The sequence below is a fragment of the Doryrhamphus excisus genome, chromosome 4 (genome assembly GCF_030265055.1).
Source record: "Doryrhamphus excisus isolate RoL2022-K1 chromosome 4, RoL_Dexc_1.0, whole genome shotgun sequence".
Classification (NCBI taxonomy): Eukaryota; Metazoa; Chordata; class Actinopteri; order Syngnathiformes; family Syngnathidae; genus Doryrhamphus; species Doryrhamphus excisus.
In genome coordinates this window covers 17978220-17999625 of record NC_080469.1, presented here as the reverse complement: position 1 = coordinate 17999625, position 21406 = coordinate 17978220, and the positions used below count along the sequence as shown (strand labels likewise).

Below are 21406 nucleotides of genomic sequence, written 5' to 3'. Positions count from 1 at the left end.
CAATATGTTTTACACAAAAAATAAAAAAGTGCACATTATTTCAGCAGCAAAAACTAATGTTGAAACATATATTAATAAATAAATAATGCCGTTTTTAAGGACCTACTGCAAACACAAGTCAAAGATCTTTTATATGACAAGATAGTTGTAAGATCATACTGCAAAAAACAGACAAGATCACATTTCTGGTTTCAGGGATCGATACTGCAAAAAACCCAAAAAAACAAATCAAAGATCGTTTATAAGACAAGAGTGTTGTTTTTTAAGGAATATTCCCGATATAAACAGATCGCTAGAAATCATGTGTGTATTTTTTAACAATATTTATTCATTATTAAAAACCATTCACCATCAAGACTATTGCAGCACTGAGCTAATTGCACTCATATATTACCATTAAATATTATTTACATCGCTTCGTTTGACACGTGTTACCATGCTAACGCACATAAATATCATGCAGGCCTTATATTTCTTTAAGAAATGAGCCAAACTTGTGTCTTCTTAATGACACAATGAAAACAGCACTTCAACAATGTGGGTATGAAAGTCTGAGGTGTTCGCTGCTCAACATGGGAGAAGGTCCAAATGCAGTTCTGGGGTTCTGCAGAAGTGTAGGGACCAAGCAGGCTGCAGAGCTGGACATGAAATGGGGGTAAAGTGTGGTGTTCCGATGCGCACCACTAGAGGGAGCTGGTTTGCTCATAATGGAGTCTATGCTGAAGGAGCATTTCGCTTGAGCGGCACGGCCGGCTGCTTCTGTCGTGCTCAGCTGGGTTCTCAAGTCTTTGGGTACACTGCACTTCCCGCTGCCTTGCGGCACAAAGTGATACGACCTCGGTGGCATCATGACGCAATCCTGCAGGGGGACGACCTGCAAGGGGACGGGATACGGCTGCCCAAAAGGCGGGCAGTAGTTAGAAAACATGAGTCCGTCTTTCCCGAAAGCTGCTTGGTTCCTCTTGAACCTTTTCCTGCGTCTGAGGAAGCTGCCATTGTCGAACATGTCCTCTGAAGCCGGATCCAGGGACCAGTAGTTGCCCTTCCCCGGGTTCCCGGTCTCCCTGGGGATCTTGATGAAGCAGTCGTTGAGGGACAGATTGTGCCGGATGGAGTTCTGCCAAGCCGGGAACTTGTCCCGGTAGTAGGGGAACTTGTTGCTGATGAAGTCGCAGATGCCGCTGAGGGTCAGCTTCTTCATGGGGCTCTGCAGGATGGCCATAGTGATGAGGGCGATGTAGGAGTACGGCGGCTTCACCAGGCTGCTCTGAGCCTTCACAGACGAGGATGACGAAGAGGAGGAGGAGGTGGTAGGAGCGTCCGCGCAGAAGCTGCTCTCGCTCTCCGCGGACGAGTCCGCCCCGGAGGAGTCGAACTCGGCCCCGGAGCTGACATCATCGCTGGGGTAAGGGGCTGTGCTCGTTTCGTCCTCGCCCACGATGTCGATCTCCTCCAGAGACGTCGGGGACGCTTCGTATTCACTGGAGAGTGTCATGGCAACACTATTAAAAAAAGGCTCAACAGCTAGAAAATTAATAGCGCAGACATTGGCGGTGCGTAAAAGTGCATGCGGTTGTCCTCCTTGTTGACTAGACGGGAGAAGCTTTATACGCTGGGAGGCTTTTGCCCAGCAGGACGAACTCCCCCCGGGGACCTTCTGGACCTATCAGAAGGGGCCCTCACTACGGGGGGGAGGGGGGGGGGGGGCAAAACAGCCAAACTATGCATGCGAGTTAGTTACTATTTACATTTGCATGCACTGTATCACAAACTGTATATTTTAAACATACCGGAAGATGGAAAATATTTAATCAATATTATAAACAACTTTTAATATTGTCGCATGTGTATTGGCAACAATTCATATATCAAACTCTATATTTAATGTTATAGGTTAGTGTTTCCCTATTTTAACCTTAAACTGAAATATGATTGTTAAAAAAGCATTTCCTGTAATATTATTATTGTTATATTGTCATATGCAGACTTATACATATGTGCGTCTCGTGTAAAGTAAATAATGCAAAATTTAACTATAAATGAGTTTGTGGCCAACACGTGCACATTAAAAAACTTTTCAAAATATAAGAATGACACAATCTTGGGGGCGGGAATTGCTGAGGAAGAAATGTAACACCACGCCTAACTCGTGATAAGCAAGTTTTTCCATCTTTGGACCCCCCACCGTTTCGTTTGGTTTGCCACCTCTGGATGGCCGTAGGGGGGGCGACCATGAAAATGGCCGTGGTGGGACTTCCCGCAGGCATCGCAGAAAAGAGCCAATGGCGTTCTTAACGAGGCCAATCAGCATCAGAATCGAGTAGGAAACGGCCCAGCTGCACCGCGCTGCTCGGCGCTACTGCGTGGGTCCGGCTCGGATTTACGACCCGGCTTGAATAAAGAAAGAACCATCCTCAAAGCAAAGCCAGGCCAAGAGCGGATATGTGCGGAAAAACAAAAAAAAATCTCCAATGCAAATGAGAGGAACTGGGAAAACTCCACCCATTTCCTCACCTGACCCACGACCGTGTGTGTGCGTGCGTGTAATGGTCCTCACATGATAGCACCACTAAATATTTTAATGGCAGAAATGATGATGTAAAACCGTGCACAGACTTAATCTGAGGTTGAGTAGCAGCCCCCCCCCACACATACTTGTTAATCATTTATCCCCAAATCATGTTCTACATTAACACATTTACACTTCACCTTGCCAAGGAAATCATCCTGTGAAAGTTTCTAAGTAATGTTTTGACTTTTTTCATGAATTTACAATTTTTGTGTATAGAAACTCACAGAAGAGCTGCACGGTAGAGAGAGGTTAGCGCACAGGCCTCACAGCTTGGAGACCCGAGTTCAATTCCACCCTCTGCCATCTCTGTGTGGAGTTTGCTTGTTCTCCCAGTGCATGCATGGGTTTTCTCCGGGTACTCTGGTTTCCGCCCAGATTCCAAAAATTAATTGGCGACTCCAAATTGTCCATAGGTATGTATGTGAGTGTGAATGGTTGTTTGTCTATATGTGCCCTGTGATTGGCTGGCGACCAGTCCAGGGTGTACCCCGCCTCTCGGCCGAGGGGCACTGCCAATGAAAGCATGTTATCTCCAAATTTGAAATTTGAATTCTTATTTAGTCACGTTTCCTCTAAAATCGTTTCCTTTTTAAATCCTCTAAAAGGAGACACATTTTCATGGGACAGCCCCCCCCCAATTTACAGCAATGATCTCCATCTTAACAGCATAAATATTTGCATAAATATTTACATGTTGTGGCTAAAAAGATAAGAATAATGCAACAATACATGGTTTTCATTGGATTTCCTTTTTCCTCCACTCAATGAAAACCAATTACCTCCACCTTTGTGAGTTTTTTACTGCTACTGGAAAAACAGCATGTTATAGGCTAAAAGGGGAAAAAAACGCAAGTGACGATACCGTACATTTCCCATGTGAATTTTCTTTGTTGCTTGTAACAAAGTACATTATTAGTAGTAGCCATAGTATCAGTGTTTATATAATGATAAGACAAAGTCTCCTTATTCTAGACGTCCTGTTAACATTAGCTAACCTCTCGTGTGCTTCATCATCCTCAAACCCCCAAGAGCTGCTCCTCTGTTTTGACCGTGCCCCCCTCCCAACTGATTATTCATCTATTTGTACCACAGTGGAGATGAACTGTTGTTCCAGAATATCTTTGTCCAAGTTCTTGCCTGTAAAGACAAAGCAGAGACAAAAAAATAAATTAAAGGATGGTAAAAGGTACTCCAAAAGTAAGTACACCCCTGACATTTCAGCAACACTTTTATAAGAGTACATTATGTCAACAGAGAGTACTATATTTAGAGTAGTACAGTGTACAGCTTGTATAGCGGTATAGATTCACATATCCATTGACAGCGATGCAAGCAGCCATTACTGCTGTGTGAATAGCTGGCATTAATTCTAAGGTAGGGCATCATCCTCATCATCATCACCCCCCCCCCCACCCACCCCAGTGAACATGTTACATTCGCTACATGAAGTGACATGAAGAAGACAACATGCCTCAGTTTGGTTTACCTATAAAGACCAGTCGGCTGATCCGTGGGTGCTCTTCCCAAAGCTGGGGAGTCTCCTTGAGCTCGTACAGCTCGTGGACCCCCTGCAGCATGACTTGGTGGGCTTTAGCCGCCAGTGACACTATTCCCTGAAAACACGCACGTCACATGTTCCCAGTGACAGATTAACCCGGCGCTGAAAAAAGCTGAATGCAGATAGTAATGGCGGCAGGGTTATTGATGGCTGCAGCCACCGAGGCCACCGTTGTGCTTTACTGTACCTTTAAGCGGATGACAGTCATGGGTTGCCCCTCTTTGTTTTTCAGCGTCTTTTCCCAAAGGAGATCCTACAAAATGTGTGGAGGAGAGGAAAAAAAGAGGCTTTACTTCTCAAAGGGACGTATTGTAAGGCAGATAATTGGGGAGTGGGAGCAGGGATGCAAAGTCGAGGATCAGAACGTGTGTTTGTACCTGAATGAAAACATTTAGGGCATCCTCTGAAAGACTTCCGACCACTTCAAAAGTCACTGTTACAATACTCTGACAAGAAAAGAAAAGTCAGAACATTAGCTACACATGACGAGCTTTGAAAATTGTGCCTTTGCTAAATGAATTATGCTCAGTTTATTGTTGTGGTTGCAGTTTGCAGTGGCAGCATCATGACTTTATTTACACTATTTCAACTTTTTGTCATCCATCCTTGCAATTTTAGTAGTTTTTCTTTAATCTTGTTAAATTAATTACTTTTAAATCATTATATTACATCATTATTCTCAGAATGTAAGAAATTAATTATTAGCGTTAGAAGTCTAAAGTTGATTTTAATATTATAACATCTTTCTCCCATAGTATTCATGTAATACTATGACTACTTTCTTTTAAAATTTATTATTATATTACAATATTATTAGGCCTCTGAAAACAGCGGAAACTAATTTATTTCATTAAATTCTGCTGAATATGTTAGCCTAATCAACGCTTTTTTATTTTATGATCACTTTATTCTGACCTGAACACATCAACAGGAGTACAACCCCAGCCTCATTTATCTTTCTTTCAATAAAATACAGTCAAAATGGGCATATTTTAGACATCGTGTGACATGGTGATTAATCATGATTAACTCATTCGCTCCCAAAGACGTATTCATACGTCTCTTAAAAGGTGATGATGCAACTCTACAATAGAAGAGATCATGTTTGATGCCGTTTCAAGTCGGAAAAAAAAGACCCCAAGGTAGCAGAAGTCCATTTTATAAGATGTCAGCCTGCATCTCTCTCATCAAGATACACGCTGCACAGCAACCAGGAAGTGAAAAGGCATCTGGCCGTGTTGCGCATTCACACGCGCAAACACACAGTTCAGTTGCAAATGTGAAAATTGGAAATAGCTCATGGGGTTATACTTGTATTATCATGTTAAACAACCATTTTTGTCTTATTAATGTTGTAGCATCATTGTTTAGACATCTGGGCTACATATATATGGCTAAATTTGTGTCAATGTTAAAGTCATGCTTGAAATGTGTCTTTTCACAAAAAGCCTTTTTTGTTAAGAAATTATATTTTGATGAAACTTACCTAAGTTCTCCTGCTGATTACTAAAGAACGGAAAAAGGTAGAAACACTTTTTTCCTGATGAAAGATGAGAGCGTAATCTTTCTTTTGGTATATACAGTAAACCTCGGCTATATCGGAAATTCGCTCACAACGGACAGATAAAAAAGAACCGATTTTTCGGTAATGCATTTCCAATAAAAATTCATTGCATATATCGGATTTTTTATAACGGATTTCGCCTATTTCGGACAAAATCTCCAGTCCCGTTCCAATGCATTTCTATTAAATTTCCCTCGCATATATCGGATGGCCGCATCGTGGCGCTCCGATTCGCCGAATCGTGACAGGCCGCTATACGACGTCATTTGCAGCGTTTGCAGCGTTGCCTGCGCGTCCAGGTACATTGGAAACATAGTCAAGGAAGTGCCTTTTTATAACGGATAAAATCCGATTTACGCATATACCGGATATAAATCCGATATATGCGTAAAACGGACATTTTCCAGTATACGCATATAACGGATTACGCTTATATCGGACAAAACCAGTGGGAACAATTGAATCCGATATATCCGAGGTTTACTGTACCATGTCTATATATCCCAAAAACACAATATTCTGTGTGCCTTGACAAATCAGTCCAAATCATCAAAAACAGTTGGTACTGAGAGAGACGGCTTTTGAAAAATGGTCGGGATTAAATTAGTTAATTCTTTTAAAAACCATGATTAATCAGATTGAAATTTCTAATAATTTCTAATGGAATATATTGCAGCTGCAATTTAATTAAAAAAAATGTATTCCTTTGTTTCATGTTATTAAACAACTCTATTACTTCAAGACCAATTTTCCACATAATGATTTAAAACGAAATGCGTTTCTTCTCATATTCAGACTTTAAGTTTTTCCCCCTCATAACATGACAACTTTATTCTTGCAAAATAAATTCCAACAAAAATATACTATTGCTGTAAACATGCGTACAATATTACAAATTCATTCCTGAAATTCTGTTATCTTTTACTCATAATATTGCAATTAATTCTTGGAAAGTTACATACTCAGAATTCCCCAAACTTCCAACTTCCAATTGAGGGAGAACAGAGGGGGGGGGGGGGAAGCCATCATGCCCGTTAAACAAAAGACACCCCAGTTGATGACTTTGTCAATGACCATGTCGAAAACCACAACTCCATTCGGCACTTCTCTTCATCTGCCCCCCCCCCCCCCCCCCACCTGTGCTTCCCACCCTCCTCTCTTAACTTCCTTGTGGCATTAAAAGGGACACTTTGCAGATATTTGGTGGTTTTGTGTTGAAGTGTTAAGGTTACACACTTCCTTGTCATTTGGTATAACAACAGAAAAACAGCCTTCTCATTTACATGAAAAGAGCGACAGGGAGAAAAGGGGTGGTCCTGTCTGTGTCGGTGGGGGGTGGTTGGGTTACCTAAGGGTGGGGAGGGGCTGACTGAGAACCAATGCGGGAAAAGGCAACGTGGAAAAAAACAGACAACAATGGCATTATTTACACACATGTCTCATCGACGTCCATCCTGTGGTAAAACTTAACGGCCATTAAAGAACGCAAAACAAAATTAGGTCATGAGTCATTTCTAAAGAAAACATTGAATTTATCATTTCAAAAACTCCTCAATAATATATTTTGAAAATTAATTAATCTTTGAATGCTAAAAAGACAAAGCGTAATTCGATCAATGGACAGTACAGATGTCCTTTAGTGCATTAGGGAGTCTATTTATAAGCTAATACAAAAAAAAACATCAAAAACCTCCAAGATGATCTCCACACACCCCCTCCCAAAAAAGCAGGGAGGGAGTTTTCACTGCAGTGTCACAGCCTGGGGGCATGCAAGGGCATATATATATATATATATATATATATATACAGTATATATTTTCCTTTTAGCCCTGAGGAGAATGCATACCCTTAATCTTGTAGGAAATGAAGTGTTGAAATAAATTAGCAAACGAAAAACAAAGGAAGGAAGAATTCAATGTAGAAAAAGAGTGTGTGTGTGTGTGTGTGTGTGTGGGAGGGGGGGGGTGCAAACAATACCTTGTCAAGATGAGGTCTTGTCGGTTTGAAAATCTGAAACTTCTCGGATAAACTGCCAAGAGGAGAAAATATTATTTATTTGTAAATAGGTCTTCACTTTACTTCACTTTTAGTTGCTGATTTGGTTTCAGAAATAGTTGAACCGCTCATCTCGAGGTTCCCAAACCTTTTACAGTCATGTACCCTTGTGAGGATAAGCGGTAGAAAATTAGTGAATGAATGAATTAATATGATGGGTACCTTTCACGTTGGAACTCATATAGGAACTCAATGGTACCAACTTTGGGCTAAAGTAAATGTTCATTTACTTTACTTTACTTCATTTACATTATTTTTTTATGCTGCCTGTCCTCACAAGGGTTGCAGAGGTTTGCTGGAGCCTATCCCAGCTAACTCCACATAGAGATGCCCAGGAAAACAAATTATTTGGGGCTGCACGGCGGCCGTGTGGTCAGCGCACATGCTAGATTAATTGGCGACTCAAAACTGTCCAAAGACAGCTGGGATAGGCTCCAGCACCCCCACAACCATCGTGAGGACAAGCAGTAGAAAATGAATGAATGAATGAATGTCAACCAACTCACCGAATGCAGGAAAGCTTTATTCTTTGCCGTCACGACATACTCTACCATGAAATGTTATGTTATGTTCACATCAGTCAGCCACCCAGGGGTCATTGACATTACTGGCTTCCTCTTTATACCAAAACGACATTTTTTTTTATCTCATATTATTCTGTATATTTTGGAGTTCGGATACCACTGGCTTTCTACAAATAACCCTTTTGAGAGTTGTTTTCAAGCTTCAAAACCCTATCGACCTGTAACTAAACATCAAAACCACACGATTTTATATTATTAACAGTGACGTGTAAATGGCCCCTCTGGATCAGGAATAATAGTGTGGTGGGAGAAAAGTGTCATGTGTGGTGACTACTGTGTGTCCTCACAGTATAATCGGCACTTAACGACACCAGCCCTCAATGGACTTGTGAAAACTTAAGAAATGGCAATTAAACCCTACAAAACGCCCACTGCAGCCACCAAACAAACTCGGGCCATTGTTCTCACCATCAGAACCCCCCCCCAAAAACTCCTCCCCTCGTCTTGCTGACCTCACAAGGAGGCTAAATGTTGTGTCCAGCAGTTTGAGCCCTGTGCCCTGTTAGTTAGTACCACACAGGCGGAGAAGCAGGGGTCCCCGCTTCAAACAGTCAGCATGGGCTCTTGTGGAATTGGGGGCAGGAGGGGCCTGCGCCCGCCCCCCCCCCCGCCGCCTCTCAAGGGTGAGGGGAAAGGAGCTATCTGTTGGGACAAGGGGGACTCCTCGGGAGCCGGTGGACACACACAGCTTTAATCCTCCGCAGCTGGCCTCACACACACTGACTGAGGGCATGTAAGGGAGCTTTAACGCCACGGCCCGTTTCATTCACATGAAGGGATGAACACTGACTCTATTCATGACAATGACATTCTACCACAGGGGGACGGAGGGGGGCCACAATATGATGACCACCCCGGGTGTGACCGGGGGGTAGGCTCAATAAAAGAGTCTGTTAATTGAAGAGAAACATGGCAAGCAACAGTGTCAAAGACTGTTGGGTACACGCTTCAGACGCACCAGCGGCAAAAGGCCATCAGGGCACAAAACTAATATCGCTGTAACCTAGCAACCGGTACAATAACAACATTGGGCCCAGAGCAACACACTTTAGGGACATTACAGTAGGTTCTCCTACAATATGTCAATATGTTTATTATAGTGTTTGCAGTGGTGTACATCTGTATTGCAATCTATTCATATTTTGTTCATTATTCATCCATCCATTTTCTATACCGCTTATCCTCATTAGGGTTGCGGGGGTATGCTGGAGCTGACCCAGCGAGAGGCAGGGTACACCCTGGACTGGAATTCGTTATTCGATATTTGTGTGTGTGTGCGTCATAAATAAAAAATTTAAAAAATCTATGACCAAGGCAGGAGATATCTGGTATGTATGATATGGCTTGTTTACAGCACAAGAAATCGCAGAACGTTCCAGACGTCCTGGCATCGTCCTTGCTGACAAGAAAGACAGAGATGGGCCGGTGATGATGAAACCAGGGCGACGGCGCGCGTGCTGATTGGTCCACGTCTTGCACAATCTTGAAATGTATAAAAAGCCGGGCAGGGAAAGAAAGGGTGCTTTTTGCAGCTGCGCTGTACTAAGACCCAACTCACTGTTGGCATACAGGAAAAGCAACTAAGCTCGGACGTCTGTATTAGATATTGTTTGTATCAGGAATATATACTCTGGTTTTTATATACCGGTTTGGTTATTTAGTCTGCCCATATCCTCAATTCGAAACCCACAAGGAGATCACCTCGAAGTAAGGGAGGTCGAGATTTCCTTCACAATATATATATATTTTTGTCCTAAAAGGGCGGTTTCATTCTCATCAAATTACAATTTTATTCTCTTAAAATGTTTTTCTTTCTTTTTTCCTTAATATAAAGCAATTTTTTTTGTAATTTTCCCTTATGCCAGTCCATATATTGTGTCATTACAAAATGAAGACTATTCCAGATAAAGCAATATATACTATATACAGTAGCTCTGTATTGATCCTTATGATAAGTGTACCTAATAGTTTGGCTGGTGCTCTCCCGTACATTAATAGGCAAAAGCAGTGATAGTGTCTTCTTTGTGAATTAAATTCAAACTTTATGGTAAAACTCACTTTGTGCCATCCTTACTGTCGAAGGCATGAAGGTCGAGGACTTCAGAGAGGTCCACCCTGTGGAAGAAGACCACATTAGTTGACTTTGTCCAATAAAGTTTAGTCAACATGCACTGACGGTGGAGGGTTGAATAACAAAGAGTCTATCTTGGGTCACAAGTTGCCTAAACGGGATGTAAATAAATCCATTCTATGTTGGTGAGAATGTTTTTCTGATTAACCCCATCACTGCGTGTCCCCTTTCATCTTCTCGCCAGTGTCTGAACTCTGTCGGTGGGAGGGAAGGGGGGTGGGGGGAGAAACACACCCAGACCTTTGGTAGATCCTGCTTGTGTTAGCCAGGTGCCACCTGGGTCCAATAACAAGCTGACACACACACAGGCACACGTGCATGCGCAACCCCCGTCTGCAAGAAGACCGCAGGTCAGAGAGCAAAGTTTCCTGGGCAATCGGACACCGTCCCACGTCTGCCGTTTACCTAGGGTGCCGCATTTTGTGTATGTTTTCATGATACGAGTGTGCAGGGGAAGAGGAGGTGAGGTGAGACGGTCCCTTTGCTGCGATGCCCAAGCTGCTTCATCTTTGATATGAAGATCTGAGCAGGGGTGAGCATGTGGAGTTCATCTGCCACCGTTTACAAACAAAGCAGGGAGGCCTGACTGCACAGAGGCTTTATATTCTCAGAATAAAGGAGAAAAAAGGGCCCTGCTGTGAGCGTGACAGCAGAAATTACCTTGATCTCTGGGTTACCAGGAGATTGGCCACACCGTTTATTGACCTGAGGTGTGAAACACAAATGTTATTGGCTAAAGCCAAATTCATGCCCAGGATCATTTCAAACATGTACCTGGAAAACGGACCTGACAGCATCACAGACTTGAGCGAGCTCCTCTTCCGCCACCAGATCAGTCTTGTTGATAATAATCAGGTCGGCCAGTGCAACCTGCCTAAAATGGTATAAAATACGCACGTCGTAGAGGTGTAACAGTACAAGTGTCCGTAGTCAGGGACATCACAAAGTGATGCGTCTACTATACACAAATACATAGTCTAGCCATTGGTTAGCAAAAAAAATACATCGGGGAAAAAAAAAATGGTTGAGCGACTAGGCCTGATCAGCACACAGCTGCGGCAGGTCCCGAACGAAAAGAGGGTTGACCAGTCTGGCCCCCCTACCTCGATATGCAATACTTGTAAAAGTATGTGTATCAATGTAAAACAGCCTACCTTGCTGCTTCATTCACAAGACCATCAGCCTTTTCCTCAGTTATATGCTGCATGAAAAGAGACATTTATTTATTCATTCATTTTCTACCGCTTTTCCTCACAAAGGTTGCTGGAGCCCGTCTTCTGCTGTCTTCGGGCGAGAGGCAGGGTACACCCTGGACTGGTCGCCAGCCAATCACAGGGCACATAGACAAACAACCATTCATACTCACATTCATACCTATGGACAATTTGGAGTCGCCAATTAACCTAGCATGTTTTTGGAATGTGGGAGGAGGCCGGAGTACCCGGCCAACTCCACACAGAGATGGCCGAGGGTGGGATTGAACTTAGGTCTCCTAGCTGTGAGGTCTGCGCGCTAACCACAGACATTTATTTCAAAGAAAAACTGCAAAGGCATTTCTGCTAATGATGCGGTTAACACAGGAAAAGGCTCCATTTATCCATACAGCTTATCCTCACGAGGGTTGCAGGCGTGCTGGAGCCTATCCCAGCTGTCTTCGGACGAGAGGCGGGGTACACCCTGGACTGGTGGTCAGCCAATCACAGGGCGCATATAGACAAACAACCATTCACACTTACATTCATACCTATGGACAATTTGGTAACTCCATTTTGTTTGATTGAATTCTTTTTGGCCAATTTATTATTTTGGGGGTTTTGTACGTACATCATTTTGTAACTTTACATCCATGGTCATACAGTTTCCTGAATAGACCGCCTTCAGGCTTCTGAATTGCTTAAATTACCTTGACTTTTAGGAGTTGTGTGCTTTGGAACGCACTTGACAGCATCCAAAAGCATATTCCTTTATTCGAGTGTGACTGGTGTGGGAAAACAATGTTTTGTGCAGAGAAAAATGCCCCACCCATATACACCCATATGACTGGTTGCCAGCCAATCACATGAACATCACCAGATCACCAGGTTTCCTCCATTTGAATGCTCTGCCAGGCCCTTACTGCAGCAACTTTCATTTGCTGTTTGTTTGTGGGCCTTTCTGTCCTAAGTTTAGTCTTTAACAAGTGAAATGCATGTTCAATTGGGTTGAGAGCAGGTGACTGACTTGGCCATTCAAAAGTATTTCACTTCTTTGCTTTAATAAACTCCAGGGTTGTTGTTGCTGTATGTTTTGGGTCATTGTCCATCTGTATTATGAACCCCACCCAATCAATTTGGCTGAATTTGACTGGATCTGAGCAGATAGAATGTCTCTGAACACCGCAGAATTCATCCGGCTGCTTCTGTCCTGTGTCACATTATCAATAAACTCGAGTGACCCAGTGCCACTGGCAGCCATGCAGGCCAAAGCCATCACACTGCCTTCCCTGTGTTTTACCAAGGATGTAGTGTGCTTTGGATCATGAGCTGTTCCAAGCTTTCGCCATACTTTTTTCTTGCCATCATTCTGGTAGAGGTTGATCTTGGTTTCATCTGTCCAAAGAATGTTCTTCCAAAAACTTTCCGGCTTTTTTAGATCTTTCTCAGCAATGTCCAATCTACCCTATCTATCCTTCAGACTTATGAGTGGCCTGTACCTTGCAGTGAACCCTCTGTATTTACTTTAGTGCAGTCTTCTCTTTATGGCAGACTTGAGTATTGATATTCCCACCTCCTGGAGAGTGGTGTTCACGTCATGGCTGTTGTAAAGGGTTTTTTCTTCACCATGGAAATGATTCTGCCATCATCTACCACCATTGTCTTGTGGTAGATCCGTGGACGTCCAGGTCTTTTTGCGTTGCCGAGTTGACCAGTGCCTGCTTTCTTTCTCAGGATGTACCAAACTGTAGATTTTGCCACTCCTAATATTGTAGCCATTTCTCTGATGTTTTTTTTTCTGTTCTCACAGCCTAAGGATGGCTTTGTTCACCTGCATGGAGAGCTCTTTTAACCGCATGTTGTCTTCACAGCAAAATCTTCCAAATGCAAACAAAATACCTCAGATCAATCCCAGGCCTTATATCTGCTTAATTTATAGTGATATAATGAATGAATCGCCCAAACCTGCCCATGAAATAGGCTTTTGGTCAATTGTCCAATTACTTTTGGTCCCTTTAAAAAGAGGGTGGCTGATGTTAGAGCTGAAACTCCTAAACCCTTCATTCACTTTGAATGTGGATACCCTCAAATGAAAGCTGAGAGTCTACACTTTATGTCCATGTCCATTATATCACCATCTTTTGAGTATGTTTCAGTAAAAGGGTAAACAAACAAAACTTGTGTCAGTGTCCAAATATACGTATATGGGCACAACTGTATAAACCATTCACACCACACTCACACCTTTATCCAAGTTCATGTATTTGGATTGCATGGGCAATGTAGTCTTTTACAACAGTTTAAAATGTGGTGGCAGTCAGAGCAGTGGGGGTGGGGGGGGTATTCTGGATGGTGACACCCATGTGTCAAACTTACATCCTCACAGAGGAGTGGATGACAAAAAAGCATTAAATACGGTAATGGACTTGGAGAAGGGACAAAGGTCTTGTGTGTGGCTACAGGACTTTAGATGATGGGATATTTTGTGTCACGCGTGCAGGTGGGGTTGTTCCTTTGGGTGGAAGGCCTCCTCTTCTGCATCCCCGCCTCCCTCGCACCTAGGCCGGCTCGACGCCTTCAGATTAGAGCCCATTATGTAGGTGTCATTTGTCCTGTTCTTTTGCCATCGGGAGGCCAGGATATGTGTGTGTTCACGTGAGAGTACTATTGTGTGTTGACTATTGCTATGGACTTACATAAAAACATTGACAGAAATGAAAATCTGGGTTAAAAATGACAATGTGTCTACATTGGAAAATGTTGACAGGCCTGTTTGCCATACCGTCTTTGGATAAAAACTGTTTTGCATCCTACCATTTGAATGTTTGGCGGAGAAGATGCTATCTTATTAAGAGAGGAGATATATCCGTTAGCTAAAATGGGTGTTTTATCAATTAGGACTGGATAGGCTTTTAAAATGACCTGATTATGTCTGTGACCTTATGATTTTTGTCATGTGACCACGTGACCTTTGCCTTACAATGTAGTTATATTGAAACATCTCATTGTGATGCATGCAGCTAACTTTTGGCAACAAATACGTCCCTCAACATTTAATGACATACCTGCAGTCCATATTTGGCGTCGACGACGGTCACAATGCCTGAGAGGAAAAAACAACATGGGTTTGAGGACTCGTGCGCATTCTTGGCTAAATTGCTCGCAGCCTTTTGGTGTTTTTACTTAGGGTCTGTTTTGTTGTTGACAGAGAGAGAAAGAGACGCTTTTCTCTTTAACTTTTGGTCGACTGGCCTGTCACAAAAGAGCGGACAGCTGAGCATTCACTGTGTGCACACGCAAACGTACTATTAAAACATGAACTAACACGCAAACACGACAGGTAACATTTGGGTACACAAATGACGCAGCGGTTTTGGTGCATGTCAGTATTTTGCACACAATGGAGGCGCCAAAGCTAAATTTGGTGTTTTTATGTCTAAAAGTGGATCTATACCTGCGTGATAAGTCCTGAAAGAGGTGGGCATTTGCCACGCATCTGTCTTTGCGTGTTTTGTTTTAATTAATGAGTGGATAACTTGTATGGCAGATAGATAAAATTGCCTATGCAGTCAACTCATTCGCTACCAAAGATGTTTGCAATTCCACAATAGAAGGGAGCACCAGGTGGCAGAAATGCATTTTATAAGAGCTGCTGATCTTTCCCATTGAAATACATGCTGACAATTGTAAATAGTTTATAACGTTATTCATTCATTCATTAATTTTCCACCGCTTATCCTCATGAGGGTCATGGGGGTGCTGGAGCCTATCCCAGCTGTCATCGGGCAAGAGGCGGGGTACACCCTGGACTGGTCGCCAGCCAATCACAGGGCACATATAGACAAACAACCATTCACACTCACATTCATACCTATGGACAATTTGGAGTCGCCAATTAACCTAGCATGTTTTTGGAATGTGGGAGGAAACCGGAATACCCGGAGAAAACCCACACATGCACGGGGAGAACATTTTATAGCGTTATATTTGTCCAAAAAAAATTATTTTCATGTAAAACAACCATTTTTTGTGTTGTTTAGACCCTTTGGCTAAATTTGTGTCAAAATTATTATTTAATAATTATTATTCCAAAGTTATGCTTGAAATGCATATTTTCACTGATATTTTGCTTAAACCTACCTATGTTCTACTGCTGATTACTAAAGAACAAAAAAAACAAACTTTTTTTCTAATGAAAGATGAGAGTCTAATGCTTCTTTTGGTATATAGCATGTCTATATATGAAGCTGTAATAAACTCCTGTACAGCAAATTATATTGCAGCGACGTGGAAGTTTTATGTAGCGTGTTAAGAGTTTGTGATGTCCGACTGTTTTGTGTTGCTGTGAATGCATCAGGCGCAGCACTTTGTGTGTGTGTGTGTGCGGAAAGTGAGGAGGCCGGCTGCAGTGCATGTGTGGAGACAATAATATTCACTGATATTCTTTTGGCTAGGGTTGCTGACATTAAAGCACAGCCTTGGCTCATGGATCGAAAATCTCTGTAGGTGATTTTGGAAATTTCTAAGATGGGGATTATGCTGGTATCAGAACCCTATTGGATCAGCCGCATCCCTACTTCATGCACACAAAACACATTTAGTCACCTCGCCCATTGCTAATAAAATGAAAACTAGCAGGGTTCTCTGTGATGGTGAGCATTTGATACTGAAACATTTCTATTTTCATTATTTCTTATGGATGTGTCGATCGCTCAGAGTGGTGGAGCAGCATGGAGGCCCAAATGCAATCATAGCCGAAATAAACTCACCGTCCAGATAGATGTCACTGCCAAGCTCTGCATCAACCCAGAACATGGAGGCCACTGCACCTGTCGAACACACAAACCATTTCCTTATATTCAAAAGCAAATTAACTGCCAGTTATTTGAGCATGTTAATGATTTTTACTCTTTAAAGCACTGGATGATGCACTGGGAGGAGGACTCAAGTTTCAGAACCCCTGCACTTTTGCTTGTTTTGTTCTCAGACAGATTTCCAAGAATTCCAATTGTTCACCCCTGGCGGCCACGTCTGTTTTGTTCCTATCTTCCATGGGGGCCCCCCCTCGCAGACACCATGTCACTGTGGCAGCCACATCTTGTTCCCATAAAGCACTTTTTGCCAAACAGCCAAGTGAGAACAGGAAAGAATTGTAAATATTTGATGGACACGTAATGAAATGGCATGTTTTGCGCAACTCAACCAAACCGTTTTCCTGGATGAACGGGCAAAATCTCTCCTCACACAAAAAAAGATAGCTTTCTGATTGACAGCAGTGGGAGCGCCAATGACAGGAGATAACGAGGATGTCTGGGCGAATGACGCATGAAGAGGACTGAATACAACCCCACCCCCCGTGCGTCAGCCCATGCTGACACCTGTCACTTGTAGACACGCCCTGGTCGGTGCAGGGCTCATCCCCAAATGGCCAAATATCGATGTCCTCATTCTAAACATGAGCACTGCTGATAACTTCTGGGTTCAGCTGCTGTCAAAAGTCAGACAAAGCGCAGATGGGGACATGAGCACCTGTTTAAACACACTGCATGAGCACCACAAGATGAATGCCAATTATCCTATAACTTTAGAAAATGCACTGTATTGCACCACTTTGAACTCACTATGATAACAAATGACTGAATAGAACAACATCAATGAGGATTAAATTCCATCCATCCATCGTCGAAACATTTGTCCTTACTGTGGTGGAGCTGACTTCAGGCGAGAGCAGGGTTATACCCTGGACTGGTCGCAGGACACATACAGACAAACGACCATTCACTCACATTCATACCTATGGACACTTAAGATAATGGGCATCCATACAGACTACTCCTCCAGGCAGCATTATACTGCCCAATGCAACCACAATGATATGGAAACAGCCGTTAGGGATAGAACGCTAACAGTATGTTCGAGTGTGACCAAACAGGAATTATATAATATTATGGTGGTTTCCACATTCTGTTTACACTTGAATGTGGTGATATTAAAAGGGTGAACAAAAATACATTTCTGTGGTTCTACCATATCTTACTTATTGTGTAGAAATATGGGGTAATAACTATAAAAGCAATTTTCACTTGCTAAATGTACTGCAAAAAAGATCAGTAAGGATAATTCATAATGCTGCCTACAGAGAACATACTAACTCCTTATTTCTAAAATCACAAATATTTAAACTTGCTGATATAGTTAATCATCAAACAGCTAAAATAATGCATAAGACTAAAAATAACCAATTAGCTAAAAATGTCATCCAATACTTCTCTACAAGAGAGGAGAAATATGATCTCAGGGAAGAACTAAATTTGAAACACTTATATGCTAGGACTACGTTAAAAAGCCATAGCATTTCAGTATGTGGAATCAAACTATGGAATGGATTGAATGACTAAGGAACTCCAACAATGCACAAGGATGAGCCAATTCAAGAAACAATACAAACAGTTGATGTTTGCTAAATACAAGGATGAAAAGTCTTGAACCAGTCATGATGTGCTATTTTTATCACTATATTGATGGTAACTATGGTACCCATTATGTCATAATATGCACTGTATGGTCATATCACCTCGTACTTTGGTATGTGACAAAAAAAACAAAAAAACAAACACACTTAAACTATATTAGGAAAGCAGGAAGTGAACAAATGTAACAGTTACTGATTGTAAAAGTACCAGATGGAGGGGTAGGATTTAATAAGCTTTGCTTCTTCCTACTCCTTTTGGACATGTGGAACTGTGAACTGATTATGGGATGCACTCAATTGTAACCTGATGCATGTTCAAATGAAATAAAACCATTACCATATAAGCACTGGTAAACTTATTTTGACAGTATTAACACGTCACAATACCACATTGTGTTACCTGGATCAGCAAGTCCCGTGGTTTCCAAGAGGATGTAGTCAAACTTTCCCTTCTTCTCCATCAGGTTCTCAATAGCTTTAAGGCCATTGTCCCTAAACATGAATCAAAAAAAGGTATTTGTATACTAAAAGGATCAACAGCTGACACGTTGACCTACTTGACAGAGCAGCAGAGGCAGCCGTTTCTCAGCTCCAGCCACTCCTCATAAAGTTCTCCAGCATGGCTCACTGCCAGGGACTTTTCAAGAGCGCTACCTGTTGGTGAAGCATGTGAGAGACACTATAACTATAACTGTGCCAAAAAAACGAGATTTAATTTACTATTTAGGAATTACAACCATGTATATGGATAGAAAATAGAGATGGAAAAAGGAAACCCAAGGAGAAAATCAATGAATGGATTTGTTGAGGTCCATTTGTGATGTTACTTTGCTGCCCTCTTCAGGTAAAATGCTAAATGTGCTCTTGTGGGGTACCTTCTCCAAATTCATTAAGTATGACAGCAATCCGTTTGTTGTGTTGTTCTGTTAAAATATAGTTCAGCAGTGTGGTCTTTCCAGCTCCTACAAATACAGTACAGAATTTCACTGAGTTAAACACTGTTTTAAGGACAAAGTTGTTTGCATGAGGTTGAGATGAGGAAGCTAGAACGCAGACAGTGTCTCACCAAGGTAGCCAGAGATGATGGTGACGGGAATCTGCTCTGCAAGACCATCAGGCTGGGCATCGATGGGAACCAACTCTGGGCAAACGTCGTCATCAGCCATCACTGCGACATTTGAATCACCAGGCAAGAGACAAGATGATCTGAATAATCAAACAGAGGCCAAAAAAAATTAAAAAATCACTGGACTATTCATTAGGTGTAATGGCAGCCAATCGAAGGACTGTATGGCTGACTTTGCAAAGTAAATTTTCAATTTTAGCAGTCGTTTGCATCCATGTCAATTCGTTCTGTTTTCACACAACCACAAATATATTTTTGAAACCGGTGTAGAATAAAAAATGGTGAGTGTTACACCTGTTATATGAAGTTTAATGTGAGTATACTTGATGCAATATAATGTACTCAGACTGCAAACAAATCTAGTTTGTTTGTCCACATTTATTTACTTTCAAGTGTTCATTTCCTCTTCCCTGGTGAATTCCCAGCCACAAAATACAAAACGTATCGTAAAGCTTACCTGCCACTATGATGAATCGCACAATCAAGCAAAACGTACTATTTTAATTACAAGCAGCGTTAGCAAGTCGTCTCTACGGGGCTCTGCTGCCGTGCAACACTATTAGCAGTCCGACGGCTTCTTTGGCATGAATAAAGGTTCCTCGATTTGCCTCAATAGTCAACATACTTTATGGGAAACAAACAAATAAGTAAAACAGGACAAAACACGTAACTTTACAATTTAAAATAATTTATGAATATATGTATAGGAAAATAAACAATTTTTACCACTTTACCTCACCGTACAGAATGTGGTATTAAAAAGGATGAAGTCAGCACTTTAACCTCAAGAGGGCGACATATTTCCGTTGATGTTTAGAGGCGTATGCTGCACTGTATGATTGTATATCATTTGAAGGAAACAAAATAATTGTTTACGTGTACTGCAAATAATTAGAACGCTGTTACTGGTGGATATTATTGTATAAAATCAAAATTTCGCTTATTTCGTGTGTTAACTGACACATGCTAACGTTGACATGTATTTTAATACGATGCAGCGTTAGCAGTTTTGATAATTTTCTACGTTGACTCTTGCTGTTGATGCATTTTTACTCGTTCTGTCATCGGAATTAAAACCAATACAACCGGCTTTTAGACTATAAAATAATTACATCGTTATTTTAATTCAGTATTGTTAAATAACGTTAGCGATCTTTGAAGACTTTAATTTTGTTAACCTACTACGACCCGTATATTTGTACTTTGTGGCGCCCAAACCGGAAAGTGATTACCTACTTCCGGTCTCGCTCACTCGCTTGACTACGGAGCTTTCTTGTGTGGCGAGGAGAGGCGGCGCCTCAGACTGTGTGACAGCCGGGCGGGTGAAGCGGCAGGCGGGTATACCAACCGGCAAGTCCGGCTCTTAACCGGACTTTAGACCCTCACATGGCTTCTGTGACGAGCGCGGAGCGACGGGCTTTTGCTTTGAAAATCAACAGGTAAGATGAGCTAAATAAGCAAGAACATAACTCTTCAAGTGGCTGTTTGGACGTTAGTTCTATCTAACGGGGAAGTGTTGGTAGGGGAACAGGCAGCCACATGTTGTCATGTGTAATGTGACGTTTATTGCCTTACATCCGACTCAACTTTTATGTGTACCTACTTGCATGTCTTGTAGTGCTTCTCATATGATTACTATATCCTGTGGTGTGTCATTCATAGTGATGTTTGGATGTGGTCATAGTTCCTGCAGGTGTAGAGGAAGTAAATGCATGGGAGTCCATTGTGTCTTCCGTACATACAACTCATAAAAACAATAAAAGCTTCCTATGACTAACTGTAAATGCATGTGTAGTTTCCCTTTTTTTTCGCAGTGGGGCTCATTTATATGCAAGTAAAGGTTTAAAGTTTATTTGTGCATTACAACATCTGTATTCATTGTGTCTCCACGTACCTTTGTTTACATTTTGAAAGTTAACACACCTCTTAAAATAGCAGCTGGTCACAGATGCAAAAATAAAATGACTTCAAAGCGTTTTTTTTAATGTGTGAAGTATAACCTGAATAATTCCATAGAAAAAGAAACATGTGTTAGGCGGAAAACTACAACAAAATACAAATGTACAATAAGCTACTGTAGTTGTATGATTGTGCGCATCCTAATACTAATACTGCAGTGGTGACACAAGGATATTTTTTGTCTTTCTTTCT

General features: G+C 41.9%; 3 protein-coding genes across 7 annotated transcripts in view; 1 reads left to right on the top strand and 2 right to left on the bottom strand.

Annotated features, from left to right (window-relative positions):
- Positions 1-216: 216 nt before the first annotated feature.
- Positions 217-2481, bottom strand: foxd5 (forkhead box D5). Its single transcript, XM_058069557.1, has one exon. The coding sequence runs from the start codon at positions 1493-1495 to the stop codon at positions 530-532; it is 966 nt and encodes a 321-aa protein (XP_057925540.1). The 5' UTR covers positions 1496-2481; the 3' UTR covers positions 217-529.
- A 205-nt stretch (positions 2482-2686) lies between these two features.
- cbwd (COBW domain containing) lies at positions 2687-20647 on the bottom strand. 3 transcript variants are annotated; one of them, XM_058069555.1, is made up of 16 exons: positions 20492-20647; positions 19196-19335; positions 19005-19091; positions 18687-18783; positions 18530-18621; positions 16427-16486; positions 14723-14760; positions 11619-11665; positions 11252-11338; positions 11125-11169; positions 10392-10448; positions 7672-7723; positions 4508-4576; positions 4318-4383; positions 4059-4185; positions 2687-3709 (listed from the first exon to the last, which is right to left on the bottom strand). In XM_058069555.1, exons 2-16 carry the CDS (start codon positions 19293-19295, stop codon positions 3642-3644), a joined length of 1092 nt encoding a protein of 363 aa, XP_057925538.1. In that variant the 5' UTR covers positions 19296-19335; positions 20492-20647; the 3' UTR covers positions 2687-3641. The 3 variants fall into 3 exon arrangements, with proteins under 3 accessions (XP_057925538.1, XP_057925539.1, XP_057925535.1); XM_058069552.1 differs by lacking the exon at positions 20492-20647 and adding an exon at positions 19713-20477 and having other exon boundaries at positions 2690-3709; XM_058069556.1 differs by lacking the exons at positions 19196-19335; positions 20492-20647 and having other exon boundaries at positions 2688-3709; positions 18867-19008.
- The window catches only part of dock8 (dedicator of cytokinesis 8), a 63788-nt gene continuing 62627 nt past the window's right edge, over positions 20246-21406 (top strand). The window contains exon 1 of one of the 3 annotated variants that reach the window (XM_058069550.1): positions 20246-20694. In XM_058069550.1, coding sequence (XP_057925533.1) covers positions 20642-20694 — 53 coding nt within the window. In that variant the 5' untranslated portion in view covers positions 20246-20641. The remainder of the gene's footprint in view (positions 20695-21406) is intronic. The other 2 variants (XM_058069549.1, XM_058069551.1) reach the window with 2 other exon arrangements.

Bases quoted from the DNA above. Each gene is read 5' to 3' on its own strand.
- foxd5 (XM_058069557.1), bottom strand. From the start codon at position 1,495: ATGACACTCTCCAGTGAATACGAAGCGTCCCCGACGTCTCTGGAGGAG.
- cbwd (XM_058069555.1), bottom strand. From the start codon at position 19,295: ATGGCTGATGACGACGTTTGCCCAGAGTTGGTTCCCATCGATGCCCAG. The intron at 18,784-19,004 runs GTACCCCACAAG...CTTCACCAACAG, and splicing joins ACTTAATGAATTTGGAGAAG to GTAGCGCTCTTGAAAAGTCC. The intron at 10,449-11,124 runs GTAATTTCTGCT...CTTCTTCCACAG, and splicing joins CTGGTAACCCAGAGATCAAG to GGTGGACCTCTCTGAAGTCC.